We start from the raw sequence: 13,601 nt of genomic DNA, 5'->3' as shown, positions 1-13,601 counted from the left end.
GTATTTCTGATGAATTCTGACTGATAACCTCCATACTTAGAGCATTATAAAGCAGGAACATACAATCGACACCCAAGCTCCAAATGGCCATTGCTCCAGCACGCTGCACACGCTCGCCGCCATCATGCCAACTTTGCCGTCTAAGGTGAGGTGAGTTGCTCACTGCGCCTCTGTGGGATGGAGTCGCCCAAATTGTCCGGGGAGCTGACCTTATGCTGGGGAAAATCCTGCATCGCAGCAAAAAGATGCAGCAAACCAAATGCAACACATACATAGTTGATGTGTTTGCTGTCTCTTCGTCCAGCCCTGGTACTTCCAGATAGAAACATTGTTGTTAATTTGTTGCACATGAAAGCGAAATCTGCATATTAGTATAGAATTTATATTTCCCGTCAGTTCAACTTCACCTATTGGGGAATTCTATTTTGCATAATATACGGAAGTGTTATAAGTGCGGGAGTTTCGCTGATGTAAACATAAACCATCACAGGCAACAATAAAATCCGTTACGTTACGATCGCTGTGCAAAAGACAAACCGTCATCGTATCTCTTAATATTCTGTAAAACAGTAATTTTGGCCAGTCAAACTATTGCCGAGCAAGCACACCCTCCTTCACAAAACTGGAGCATCTCGACTTATTATTTTGTGGCTTTTATCATTGAAAATGTTCTTAAAATAGGGAATTTATTTTAAAAGATGTGGCCAATTGGAATACACTTCCCCATGAATTCCACCACAGGCAATTTTATTTATAATCCCTCGAGTAATTGAAGTCGACGGCTGCTGAGAATAATAGTGTTGGAGTATCTCGTTTTTCGAAACCTTGATCCATTGGTTCTCCATATTTGTCATCACTAATCTATGTAAGGGAGGCGAAGATTGCTATCTGACTGAAATGGAAAGTCGCCGGATTCATTCACTACTTTTGACAATCCCGCCAGTCCGCTAGCCTTGTCAGAAAATAACCATCACTATTCTATGTTTACATCTCGGGGCTAGAACAAGTTAATAAGCAATGTTTACATATTTGCGATTAATACGGCAAATTAAGTGTTGGAGAAGGTAGCATTCCTAATCTGATGGTACATAAATGACTTTGCTACTGTGAGGTTGTAATCAGTAGTCACACAATAGCAAACGTTCTTATCAATAAGATGCCACACGTTCTGCATGGCTATCCCAATGCGCTGAGCTCTTCTTCCATCAGTTAAACCATTAAAATACTAGGACCGGCGTTTGCATTTAACATTGATGTTAAACTATGCTTTGTGCCTGGGAGGTCCAAGGACAGTTTCCCGTGCAGTACATTTCACACTACTGGTGTTAAAGCTGGAATTATTGTATGTCAAACCCAACAAGTACAAGAGTTCGGAGCTTCTTGCTTCGCGTTGCTGCCGGGACGGATCGGTCCCCTCGCCTTCCTCTTATCTGGTAACTGTTTCAGGGATCATACAATAGGTAATGGAACCGAATCCATTGTGTGCAATGGTCGAAGTCAAGAGGCTGCTTCATTCCTCGCCCAATGCCAGCCACCATGTTACATTGACTAGGAAATAATCATTACTGCTGGTGCTCTTAATCTGTAGAGAAGCAAGGTCATACATTCAACCATTGTTATTAACAAATCATATCGATGGTCTACAAGTTTTAATCCACTGGACCTATGGGAGAAAACACGGCCTCGGGCTTATCACAGAATAACGTCAAGCCGGCTTCCAGAAGCATTGACAAAACAGACTTGTAAAAGATTTACCTTTAGGTGTTGTTTGCCGTTTTAACTACGGTTGACTGACTGCCGCAGAGGTAGGAGTCTTCAGCTTGGCAAAGGTCAAATGTCAGCTAAATATGATTGGCTTATCTGCTTTTGTCTGATGCGGGAGAGTCCTGAAACAAAACGTATTTTACCAAAGTCATGCTAGTGTGATGATCATGTTGTTTTTTAACGATCAATATGCGTTCAACCATCTTAAGACGCAAAATCACTTTAAATTGTTTAACTATGTATGAACATATAGATGTGCGTCACGGAAGTTATAATGCAGAAGCAGACACATGCAAATAATGTGTTGTATTTTTTAAAATCTTCTTGTAACGATCATATCATCATAGAAACAAGTTCCAACAATTCTCAGTATGGTAGCCCAGGTGTCCAAATATTTAACTTTAAGTGGCGTACAGTGAAAACTTTGTAATACAACCTTCGATTTAATGTAAAGTTTAAAATTCTAATCTAAATTTGATAACGTTGAATATTACCGACCGGACATGTGAAATTGGCCAGTAATCTGTTTTTTTTAATGCAATTCTTACTAACTGAAAATGCGAAATGTTAAATTGCTGTTACAATCTGAGATTAATTGTTTGCATCTGATTAACCATGGGGAAATTCTTTATTTTATATATGAGGACGAATCAATTGTGAAAGTAAATCCTATGCCTGAAATTATATAAAAATACACTGAAATTACTGGAGAAACTCAGCAAGTCTGGCAGGATCTGTGGAAACAAAGTAGTCAACGCTTAGGGCCCACTAACCATTCTTCAAAACGTTTCAGCTTTTCAGCACTTCTTTGTTTCTGGATTCCTGAAATTGAGTTTTGCTGGAAGAAAATCAAGGCTGAATCTATTTCATTGACTTTCCTCAATTCTCTATCAACAATTGCCATTGTCTGTACAATATCCCGGACATTTGTAGAGTATGATGTCATTAAATTGCTAATTGACAGTGCAATCTGGTCGGGTGAAGATATATAGCAAAGATCAACTGGATAATGAATAGCGATCCCAGTGGCCTAGCGATTCTGAATTAAATAATACGTGTACTTGAGTGCTGGAACTACTTTGGTAGTATATTGATTCTGGCCAGAAAGCAAACGTGTATCACCTGTATTACTTTTATGAATCAAACATGACTTTTAATAGAAAGAAATGCAAACTGTCTAAGGCTCTCCAATAAACCCTGTGCCTATCTCTGACATTCGCTGGCTAAAATATAAGCGTATTGAATTGTAGCTGCTGCATTAGAGAGTGGTTAACCTTGTGTTTTGGAACAAGTACTGCGAGAAAACTAATATAATTTTATTTTATATTGAACAATGATACACGTGTAAGGTCCATTTGTGCAGGCCAGAGTTCCACCTGCTCAACGCTGAATGTTCAGGATTTACAAACATGTAACGGAGACCATTGCCTAGAAAGAATACCTTAAGAAAGTTTCTGCCGAGAAGCAAAACTTCATAAATAATATATTCCATTATGTAGATGTACTTAATATTTTCAGGGAAGGTGTCTTTTGGTAGGAAAATTGGATAACTTTATGAGTCACGAAAGGCACTTTACCATATTATTAGTGCAAAGAAACCAAAAGGAATAAAGTTCAGCTAATGGAACTGTATACTTACAAAGGTACAAACAGACAAGAAGATAGTAATGTGCTTTGAAACACAAATGTATTGCCAGAGATCCACAGGTTTGAGAAAACACCTGAGGAATCAGCGCTTGTCTGGAGTACAAGATAAACTTTTTTTAATGGAAAACAGGTCATGTGTCGTTTATACGTTAAAGTATTGTCGCACAAATCGCTTATGAGCACTTTACGTTGAAGTTGGATTCACGAATCAATATAATTATTCCAAAAAAATATTTCCAATGTGACTTGTTCATAACATCTGTAAAATAATGCATAGCATAACAGTTCAAAAAGGAATTGCATAAAGCCTAATACAGGCCTCAGTCTCTCAATACTGTAGGTGAGCTGCTTCTGTTTTCACCATTTTATATCAAATATTCCCTGGGCTACAGGTCACCAGGACTTTTCAAAGCTTCCAACTCCTGGGTGCACAATAGCGAGAGGGCCTTAGGGACTTTTCCTCAGCACATCCTTGCGGCTGTGGCCATGCAGTTAGTGTGGTCCTCAGCACGTAATCGTGGACCTTGAAAAACTCCTTCTAACAAGAATACATGACCCATTCAAAGAGATAGAAAATAAAATATCTTCTGTTTATACCTTTCTCGAATGTCCTGAACGCTTCACGGCCAATTAAGTGAGATGTAATGAGCTGCAAGCGACCAGGTAACGACCATTTCTCAATTTTGGCGAATGGATATTCTGTTTTCTACACAGTAGCTGACACATTGAATGAGCAAAATGCTAGATGCTCCGTTTATGTTTCAATATCGCGCCCTGCATATTAAGCTCGAAGAAAAATGCAAAAACATACAATAAGTCTTTCACCATCTCACAATCTTTTAACATAACGTATAAGTTGACAAAGAGCCATTGTAAGGATACTGTCTCTTTCTCTAAAAGTAAATATTTGTTCAGCCTCGGTGTTGACTTCCTTTGCGACGATAATAGCACATTATTCAAATTTTCAAATGGTCTTTGTTAGTTTCACGAAATCATTCCAGCGTAGGATGAAAAATAGATGGTTTCTTATATCCTGTCTAAATTTTGTGACTTATGTAAAACTTTTATGAGAACCTTAGAAGTACTTTGAGTTCAGTTGGCGAAGTAGGGAACTCGCATACATGTTGATATGAAATGTACACGTGTTAAACTTAACAATCAATGATGCTAACACGGCTTACCGAAATTTCATTGGGCGATTCTTCAAGAAAAAATGTGACGACATAGTTTGCCAAAAAGTCTCATTTTTACTTTTGCTTCTTGATTACAAAATTAATAATAACGACATTAATTGCGTGAACAGTAGAATAAATAATTATATTTATGTTTAATTCGCATCTGATTTGCACTGTGACAAATCGACGAGCGTTTACGTCCGAGATAACTTGGATGATTTAATTGACCGGTGTAACTGAGTGTCAGGACTTAACAACATTGTTTTATATTCATTTTATTAGATATAGCCCCTCGGTAACGCTGTAGATTTGCGACAATATTTTGTGCAACATATGTTGATAACCGTTTTATTCCAGGTGATAACAACGTATTCAGCGAAAAAAAATAGTTTTTTTTAAACTGTAACTTGGAAATGTTCGTCCATTAAATTGAATTAGTTCGAACTTTCACAAGCGGGTTGCACTTAACCTCCAGTGTGCCAGTTATCCTTCTTCGAGCGCCCTCTCTCTCCCCACCTAGTCGGTCATCATATTCCCTACTTCGGTGCCAGCATTTATCAGCTGAAATCTGATGATCAGAACAATGGAGAATTATGTATTAAAGCACTCGTATCGAGACCATGATTACTGAGAAAAGTCCTGGGCATTTTTGTTAAGTGTTACAGACGTTTTGACCTGTGTCTTGTAACGTAAGTAATGAATGGATACAAAATATTTGTGTTATCTCGCCCAAATATGGAAACGTTGGACTCGTTTATTCTACAGAGGGGCTAAATAATTGGAAGGCACCATAAAGTATGTACCGAGCAACAAGTTGGTACTAGTTTGCAAATCCACTTGCTAGTGTACGAAGAGATCCATTCTTTCTAAAGAAAATACTAATTGGACGTTTTGAGGCCAGTTATGATTGGCGAAATTATTTTTGAATTAATTATGTTTTAAGAATTGAGACCCCGTGTGGTTTGTTTCCTCGTCTTTAAAACCCTCCATTAAGTTATAACGAGAGGTGCAGCTATTTTATTTTGTAATGTCATGGACTTTAGGGAGTTGTTTGTCAAATGTTCCAAGAACTGAACACTCACAATCCGAAATTTCCGGTTACCATTTTTCCAGCCAAAGTTTATTTTCAAATCTGAGAACCGCAGTCAGTTTGAAAGCAGCGAAAATGGACCGATGGTCCTTCGCAACACACATTCGAAACGCACGAGACACTAAACGAAAGTAACAAAATGATCCTGATTTTAGAAACCTCGACTTGCCACCTCCAGAAAATCTGTTCCTGAACGCAGAAGACTTTACAACCAGTGGCAAGTTATTTGATTGACGAGTTTACTATCTGAAACCCCAGAGATAGGGGGAAGATAGTCGAGGAAATTTTGGTGCAAAGTTTAGATAAACCGTTGGTGTTTGTTATTAAATTCGAATTGCTGTAAAACTAAAACTCACATGTTCGAATCAAGAAAACATGATTGTGTCATGAGCTGCTCTTTCTGGACAAAAATAATGTGGAGCCAACAACAAAGTTTGCTGGCTGTGTTTACTTTTGCACAAATCTTCATTCATACGTTGCAAGTTTTGCAGGCAGCTGATCAGTTTGGTTTTCATAGCAACAGGGGTCCAGAAAGAGCTATGGCTTAACACAATAAAACATTGTCTCTGGCTCGTGCCGCCTGAAGTCCTGGCCAGAAATGTTTCCTTCACTGGCAACAAAGTGTTAATTAATTGAAGTGGTGGGGGCGGACGGGGGGGGGAACGTAATAAAAGACCCCGTGGATCGCAAAGAGGTGGTCGTGCTAACGGCTTGGATTTTACCCTCTTTATACTTCACCACTTCTCAGTATTTTCGAAAAGGATTCTGTTCTTATGCAAAACATTGTTTAAAATTCAAATCCGAACACGAGCCATATCATAAAACAGGAGGGTAGTCTGTGAGTTATCGGAAATAAGATAGCTTTTCATTGCACTTGGCCGCAAACGTGGCGACTAAAATGTTGAAATGGGTAACGGTATCTCCCAGTGATCCTCACAGCAAAAGAGGAGGATAACAGAAGTAAATTGACATACCGGTTACAAAACTGTTACTCATTTTAACGATGTGTGAATAACCCGAGCGTGAATTGATGCAATTTAGTGCTAGAGGAGGCGATTTCCAAGGGGACGAGGCTCCCGTCATTTGCAAGTGTGAGTCCCAATGGGATAGATGGTGCTTTACTAATCTCGATTGCAGTTTTATGTCTTAGCTGTCCTGATCGCAAATACATGCACCGGGTGTGAATGGCCGTTTGTATTTCAACCGAATGAGAAGAAAACGGTAAGAAGGTGGGTGAGCTGCCTGTTCAGAATCGCAGCTGCGTGTGCCGAAGCTCGCCGTGCTTTACATATTCAAAAAGCAGCGGATGTCTCATGTGACATGGTGATATGCAATTAAAACATCGGGCACTTTGCAATTATTAAAATGAAAACAATGAAACGGTGAGTACTGCAAAAAAAGCAGAACTACAGTGTTATTCGGCGTGTATAATACGCTTGGTTGTGGGTGAACATACCCGTGAACGATGTTCTTTCCGTTGTATTATTGTGTTGCATCCCTGTTTTGAACTTTGAAATCGAGAGACATGCCTCCTATCTGAGTGGCGGCAATTATGTCAAATCGCTTTATTCATTGCGTTTTACCATAATCAATTTAGTAATGGTACTTTGAATCAGCCACACAGATTCATTCCCAGTCTTTGCAACTACGATTAGTTGACTAGAAACGTTAGAAGGACAATATTAAAATTGCATACTACCGCTCTTGCCTACTAGTAAATGCAAGGATGCACTGCATGCAATCAAAGTCAGCCAAGCAGAAGTTTTTGCGTCCTTGCTTGCTAGAATTAGAAGTGCGGCAGTTCATGAGCGGAATTCTCCAAAACAAATACCAGAGCAGGATGGAGTTATTAGATAAAAAAAAATTTCCAATATTACTGTATGTGATCCATAACAGAAATACCCGTGTTTTTTGCTCACATCTGCCTTGAGATATCTCGTCTCGTGAAAGTTCTCACAGCACACGAGTGATTGCATTTAAGATCAGATCTGCACACCAATGGACGCCAGTCTGGTTCAGATTCGCGTCAATAATAATATATTTAGCTTTTCAATCGCTCTCTCAGAATCCAGTTTACATTTTTTGAAAACAAAAATAGAACCTGCCTCCCAAGTATAATTTGGCGGTCGGTCCGGGAACGGTTCAGTTCAATCGACTTCTTCAAGATCACGACCTCGCAGTGAGTGTGATCTGCGCATAATCCATCAGCTCCCTCTCCTGAAGCCTCACTGCTCCCACTGCCAAGTTCAAATCACTTGGACACACGATTCTTTCTCTCATTTGACGTTTTAAACCGACACGAACCGGGAATGCATTCCTGTCATTTTACCGCGTGTTTAGTTCAAGTTCGTTAAAATGTGCCCCAGAGCTCGCTAGCTAGCGTTTTATTTCTATTTTCCCTCTTTTTGCTTTTGACATATCGTAATATACACCGGCGTTCCCTAATTGATTGATTAATTGTCTGTCTTCAAGATGATATCTCTAACTAATTTCCAAGACCCTCTTGTAAGCGCCAGTCTTTTTTTTTCCTACTGCTGCGACGCAATTAGTCTTTCGAGCAATCTTAAACAAACGTTTAGCAACGTCAGCTTGTCCCGCATAATTTCCACACACGTCAATCTAAATTCATTTTTTATTTATAATCCCCCATTATTTCAGGCGAATTGAATTTCTAATATTGCTGGTCGAATTTTGAGGAGCAATATATCACATTCGTTGTGGAAAATCTCAGCACATTCTTACGAAGACAGAGTAGATCCCTTGACCTCAAAACTGTATTTTCGTAACTCGTTTATTTTGAATATATTTCTATCTGTGTGTATCCCCCCCCATATCATTTGGTGATTGAAATAGCCGGTAGATGATGGTGTTGTTTATCCAGAAGCCTGTCGTGAAGGGGGAAAGCGGACGTACAAAATAAGGCGAAAGGCGAAGACAATAAATTAATCAGAGCTTAAATGCAACAAAAGAATTCTATGGATGCCGAAAGTCCGGTCCGGATCGGCCACTTGCAATATTGTGCATTATATTTTAGAGAGAAAAGACGAGCATATAGCTTAGTTGGTTGGTACATTGGTATTTTTTAACTTTTAAAATAAATAAACTTATAGAGATTATTGTTTGGTGACCCAATCGAGCAGAGCGGGATGTTTTCCGAAAGAGGGCCACAGCAGGACAGGCAGCGGAGCGAGAGCTGCGGGATAGCAGGAGAATGAAGCGCTGGTGAATCGAAACCGTTAGAGAGAGAGGCGAGAACAATAAAAAGGGAAAGAAACGGGGCAAAACACAGGAGAATAGGACAAGGGCCACGAGATGGAATGAGAGGTGAGATGCAAAGTAGTTGAAGAGAGAGACGAGAATTTTAGATAATGTTTAATCATTTCTGCGGAATGGGGGAGCGAGGGCAGAGGGGAAAGGGGATATCAGACGGAGCGAGGAGTTGCAGAAAGTGGTCTCTCGCTGTGAGCCGAGGGCCAGCGGCTGCTAACTACTGCCTGCAGCTTCCCTGATCCAGCCGGAGCTTGGGAGGCCGAAGTAGGGCGGGGCGCTGCTATGTAAATAAGACAGGCTGATTGACAGGCGCTGCCCGCCGCCGTTCTATCTAACCAGAACTCAGCTGCAGCGTCCAGCAAAAGCACTCAGGCTTTAGAGCAGTTCCTGCAGCTTTATGCAGACACCTTCCTAACCCAGCACTCAGCCAAAGCAGGGGGGAAGCTCAGCTATATGCTACTTCTCTAGTAACAATCGAATTTTCCTCTTCTTTCTGCCCTTTTTGTTTCTTTTGTGTTTTTTTAAAATTCTTTTGTTGCGTGCGGGTTTTGACTGGGGGGGAGGGGGCAAAGCAATGTCTTATCCTCAGGGTTATTTGTACCAGCCGGCAGGTTCTCTGGCTCTTTACTCGTGCCCGGCGTACAGTGCTTCCGCTCTGACCGCCCCGAGGAGCGACGAGCTGGGTAGAGCCTCGTCCGGCTCGGCGTTCAGTCCGTACGCGGGCTCGGCAGCATTCACAGCCCCCTCTACAGGCTTCACTAATCCGCTTCAGTACTCAACTGACCCCGCTACTGGATTCCCGTCCTATATGGTACGTCAATAAATTTCAACTGACTACATTTGCATTATTCTAAACATTAATTTATCTTGCATTTATTTCGTGCTCTTTAATTTGAGGAAGGCTTTTAACTTTAATGAAGTTGGGTTCTGGAAAATGTTCGAACGTGTTACTTGTTATATTTAAACTGGCTTGATGCAGCACAGAATGGTGCTACCATTCGCCAAATCCAGTCCGTAAATGTCGTGTATTGAATTAAAAAATATATTTTGTAATGGAAGCATTGAAAAAGGATAGGACACAATTTAGAAAAAAAAGCATGAAAAACCAATTTCGCGACATTGGGTCAGCTGCAAAACCACACATACACTCAAAAGTTTGATGGTTTTTGGAAAGGTCGAACTGCAAACGTTGGTGGGAGGAAAAGTGGCGAACTGCACACGGTCAAAGTTTAAAAAAAGATGCCTGCTTTTCGGAAGTCAAGCCGGATGGTGATTGTAACATCGTTGAATGCACATAGTCAGGGAGGTCAGCAGATACTGTCGGCGCTGGCAAATCTCAACAGCTACCATATTCCAAAGCCTGGGAGCCGCAATTCCTTCAATATCTATCTATCTATATATGTATTATATATATAATATATTGTATATATATTTATATATGCAGATTTACTGTTTGTAAGTTTGATAACATGCGTGATGAGAATGCACAAGGGAGACCCGCCGCCATTTTTGGGTGACATGAGAAACAACTTTAAGAATTAAAAGGTTGGGAAGAAAAATACCTATAACAATGTAATTTCGACTAAATTCAAACAAGAAATTCAAGCTAGTGGGAAGTATTAGACCTCTGAGTGAATGCAATTGCATTTCATTATGTTAACTAGATCGATTAAGTAAATTAAAAACATTGTCTTTACATTTGCAAAGCTCCAGTAATCAGTATACTGTTACGTCTATGTGTTGACATAGTGACTGATATTTTGTTGTCTTTTTAGGGTTCCCCATACGATGCTCACGCTACAGGGATGGCTGGAACCCTCAGTTACCACCCGTACAGTAATGCGGCGTACCCTTATCAACTCAACGACCCGGCTTACAGGAAGAACGCCACACGAGACGCCACGGCCACACTCAAAGCCTGGCTGAACGAGCACAGGAAGAACCCCTACCCGACGAAAGGCGAAAAGATCATGCTGGCCATCATCACGAAAATGACCCTGACTCAGGTCTCCACCTGGTTCGCCAACGCCAGGAGGAGACTCAAGAAAGAGAATAAGATGACCTGGGCTCCGAGGAACAAGAGCGAGGACGAAGAAGAGGAAGAATCAGGGGAGAGTGAAAGAAACAAGGAAGGAAGTTTGAAGAGAAAACACGAGCAAAACGAAACATCAGCAGAGGATGAAGGTTTGTCGTGTTGAAAATTGTTTCCACATCACTCGATATTACGCAATTACCACTGACAACATAGCATTGCATTGAGACAAATGTCGGAATCGGTATTTGATGTATTCATGCTATGGTTGACGTATTCGGGCCCCGATGGGTACAATTACTGACCATGCAGCCACGCATATAGGCTGAAACAGCGTCTGCAATGTTGCAAACTTTTCTTTAATGGAAAGTGTTCGGTGTTTTGAACGCGCATTTTAAATATTAGCAGCTAATAGTTCCAGACGGAACTGTTGAAATAAGTCTTAAGTTTTCAGTGTTAACCCTATATTAGGTTGTCACACAGAGCATCTTTTACTCTATTTGGAACTGGAGGAGAATTGATCAATTTCACTCCAGAACCAATTACGCCACGTTATGTTCTGGTTGCTTCAGGAATGCAGTGCCCACTGTACCAACTGGGAACAACTTCAAAACACACACACCAGTTTTACCAGCGGCCTGTGCATTTACGTTAAAAGATGGCGCACATTTATTTTCTTTTCGAACGTGTTGCTCTCCTTGAAAGGCAAATGTTGATGCTGCTTATTTAACCGCGAGTTGTTCTGGTTTGATTTCAGGCATTAGTTTGCACGTTGACACGCTGACTGACAGCTCCTGCTCCCCAGAATGTGAAGGAGACAAAGTGTGCAGGGTGGAGGACAGCGTTTGTGAATCTGGCTCCGACACGAAGGAAAAATGTGACAATTGTATTGATGATGATGATGCCGTTGGTGTTGATGCTGATGGCAGCGACGAGGAGCGGGACCTTTCTCACAAAGCCATGAACTCTTCGCCTCTCACTCGGGTGGACGCCGCACTACTTCACGTGCAAGAAGACGAGAGCTCGGGGAGTAGAACCAAACACAGCCTAAACAGTATCATCACCTCCGCTTCACAGACTCCAGTCAGCAAACCCAAACTTTGGTCTTTAGCGGAAATTGCCACCTCGGATATTAAACAGCAATTCGGACAGATCTGTTCTCCGTCGCCGAACTCCTCTTCATCGACCTCTAGCTCTACCTACCCGGCCACTTCAATCCTTGGCAGGCCCATTTACTATACTTCACCCTTTTACACTAACTATACGAACTACGCCAACTTTAACCATCTGCAAAGCCAAGGCATTTTGCGATACAGCACCAACGAGACTGTCTTAAACACTGCCTCCATGCACAAACAAAGTACTGACTCTCTGAAAAATACGAGTTCCCAGCTCGAACAACACTTCAGGGCCACAAAGTACGACTCCAAAAAAGGTATGTGCTGATGCAAACGTTCTGCTTATAACTGCAAACCTTCAGTGAAAAGAAAGAAGGCCATTAGCCATAGCAATCAAACGCCCTGAAAATGCAGTTACAGTACAGAGCTCCAGTCCAAGTATAGTACATTTGAGCTGCATATGTGCAAGGTATAGGAAACATTTATTTCTCCGGACTAAAAATGTGTACTAGCAATAGTAGTTGTTAGGCTGATAGATATCCGCGGAGAGTGTAACTAAATGATGGTTGTATTTTTTGACAGACCCCAGTGATGTCTGCACAGTAGGAGTGCAACCATATCTATAGATGTGTTATCAGCAGTGCAAGTAAGTGATCATGTGAAAAGACGCATCCAAAATACAAAGTTTGGAGCCTAAGCAGTGAAATCAATGCGCTGCAAAATGAGGAGGGGAAATGCATTTAAATATTGTCTAACTGAAAAGTACGAAAACTTATTTCATGACATTATTTATTGGTAAGAAACACATAGGGTTTATAATAACAATGGTCCACACCGTCGCAAATTTTGCAATATTTTAAACTGTGCTCAGTATGTCTCTAAAATTGTGACAGCTCGATGCTTACCAGTTGGTTGACTGGGATTCTCTTTTATTTCCTTGGTCTGCAGGTAGGTGTCACAATTGCTTTGAAAATGTCAGCGAGCCATTCCCCCCAGCTATTAAGCAAAAAAAATGTATATAGTACTGGATCACATCTTGTGCCACTGTATAGAGAAGACCTCACAGAGCACTATTTTAATTCACAGCTGATGTTATTAAGAAAGCAAATCCCTGCAACATATCTCTGCATTTGTTGGCTAACTATTATGCTGTAAATGTGATTTTTTGGAAAATGTCTTCTCAGGTTTTCTTCACTTGATCTGTTTATTTGCCACGTTCTAGGTGTAATGCGGCTTTATTGTAAAACTATTTGTAGATATACGGTAGAACAATGTGATTGAAGAACTTGAGTATCTGGAAAACATTTGATATTTATTTTTGTAACGATGACACAAAGCTTCTAGTAATTTATGCAAGTTGTATTGCAATGGAATCTGAACATTTTGTAAATAAATCTGCTTGTTTTTTTTGGAACGTGATAACAGTTACAATCTGGTTGTTATAGGGACACTTTACTAATTTATATCTTTAAATGTAAATAAAATTGAGTAGTCTGCAACTGCAA

At 40.6% G+C, this 13,601-nt stretch overlaps 1 protein-coding gene and 1 long non-coding RNA gene across 5 annotated transcripts in view; one reads left to right on the top strand and one right to left on the bottom strand.

The window, feature by feature from the left end:
* Nucleotides 1–8,196, bottom strand: part of LOC125447897 (uncharacterized) — a 22,958-nt gene extending 14,762 nt beyond the window's left edge. Inside the window, exons 1-2 of the long non-coding RNA XR_007246625.2 lie at nucleotides 4,009–8,196; nucleotides 1,756–1,886 (exon numbers count right to left, since the gene is read on the bottom strand). This is a non-coding gene — a long non-coding RNA (uncharacterized LOC125447897). The remainder of the gene's footprint in view (nucleotides 1–1,755; nucleotides 1,887–4,008) is intronic.
* On the top strand, nucleotides 6,374–13,601 carry irx2a (iroquois homeobox 2a). 4 transcript variants are annotated; one of them, XM_048522672.2, is made up of 5 exons: nucleotides 9,165–9,757; nucleotides 10,722–11,130; nucleotides 11,736–12,413; nucleotides 12,679–12,742; nucleotides 13,045–13,601. In XM_048522672.2, the coding sequence occupies exons 1-4, from the start codon at nucleotides 9,521–9,523 to the stop codon at nucleotides 12,720–12,722; spliced, it is 1,368 nt and encodes a 455-aa protein (XP_048378629.1). In that variant the 5' UTR covers nucleotides 9,165–9,520; the 3' UTR covers nucleotides 12,723–12,742; nucleotides 13,045–13,601. The 4 variants fall into 4 exon arrangements, with proteins under 4 accessions (XP_048378643.1, XP_048378635.1, XP_048378629.1 ...); XM_048522686.2 differs by lacking the exon at nucleotides 9,165–9,757 and adding an exon at nucleotides 6,374–7,058 and having other exon boundaries at nucleotides 12,679–13,601; XM_048522678.2 differs by lacking the exon at nucleotides 9,165–9,757 and adding an exon at nucleotides 8,448–9,000 and having other exon boundaries at nucleotides 12,679–13,601.

This window comes from Stegostoma tigrinum, chromosome 2, assembly GCF_030684315.1.
Source record: "Stegostoma tigrinum isolate sSteTig4 chromosome 2, sSteTig4.hap1, whole genome shotgun sequence".
Taxonomy (NCBI): Eukaryota; Metazoa; Chordata; class Chondrichthyes; order Orectolobiformes; family Stegostomatidae; genus Stegostoma; species Stegostoma tigrinum.
Note: the sequence above shows the minus strand (reverse complement) of the source record. Positions and strands in the feature narration are given on the sequence as shown.

What these genes read in the sequence shown, in the direction of transcription:
- irx2a (XM_048522672.2), top strand. Translation starts at nt 9,521, where the DNA reads ATGTCTTATCCTCAGGGTTATTTGTACCAGCCGGCAGGTTCTCTGGCT. An exon ending in CTGGATTCCCGTCCTATATG is followed by an intron (nt 9,758 to 10,721) that starts GTACGTCAATAA and finishes TTGTCTTTTTAG; the next exon opens with GGTTCCCCATACGATGCTCA. An exon ending in AACATCAGCAGAGGATGAAG is followed by an intron (nt 11,131 to 11,735) that starts GTTTGTCGTGTT and finishes GTTTGATTTCAG; the next exon opens with GCATTAGTTTGCACGTTGAC.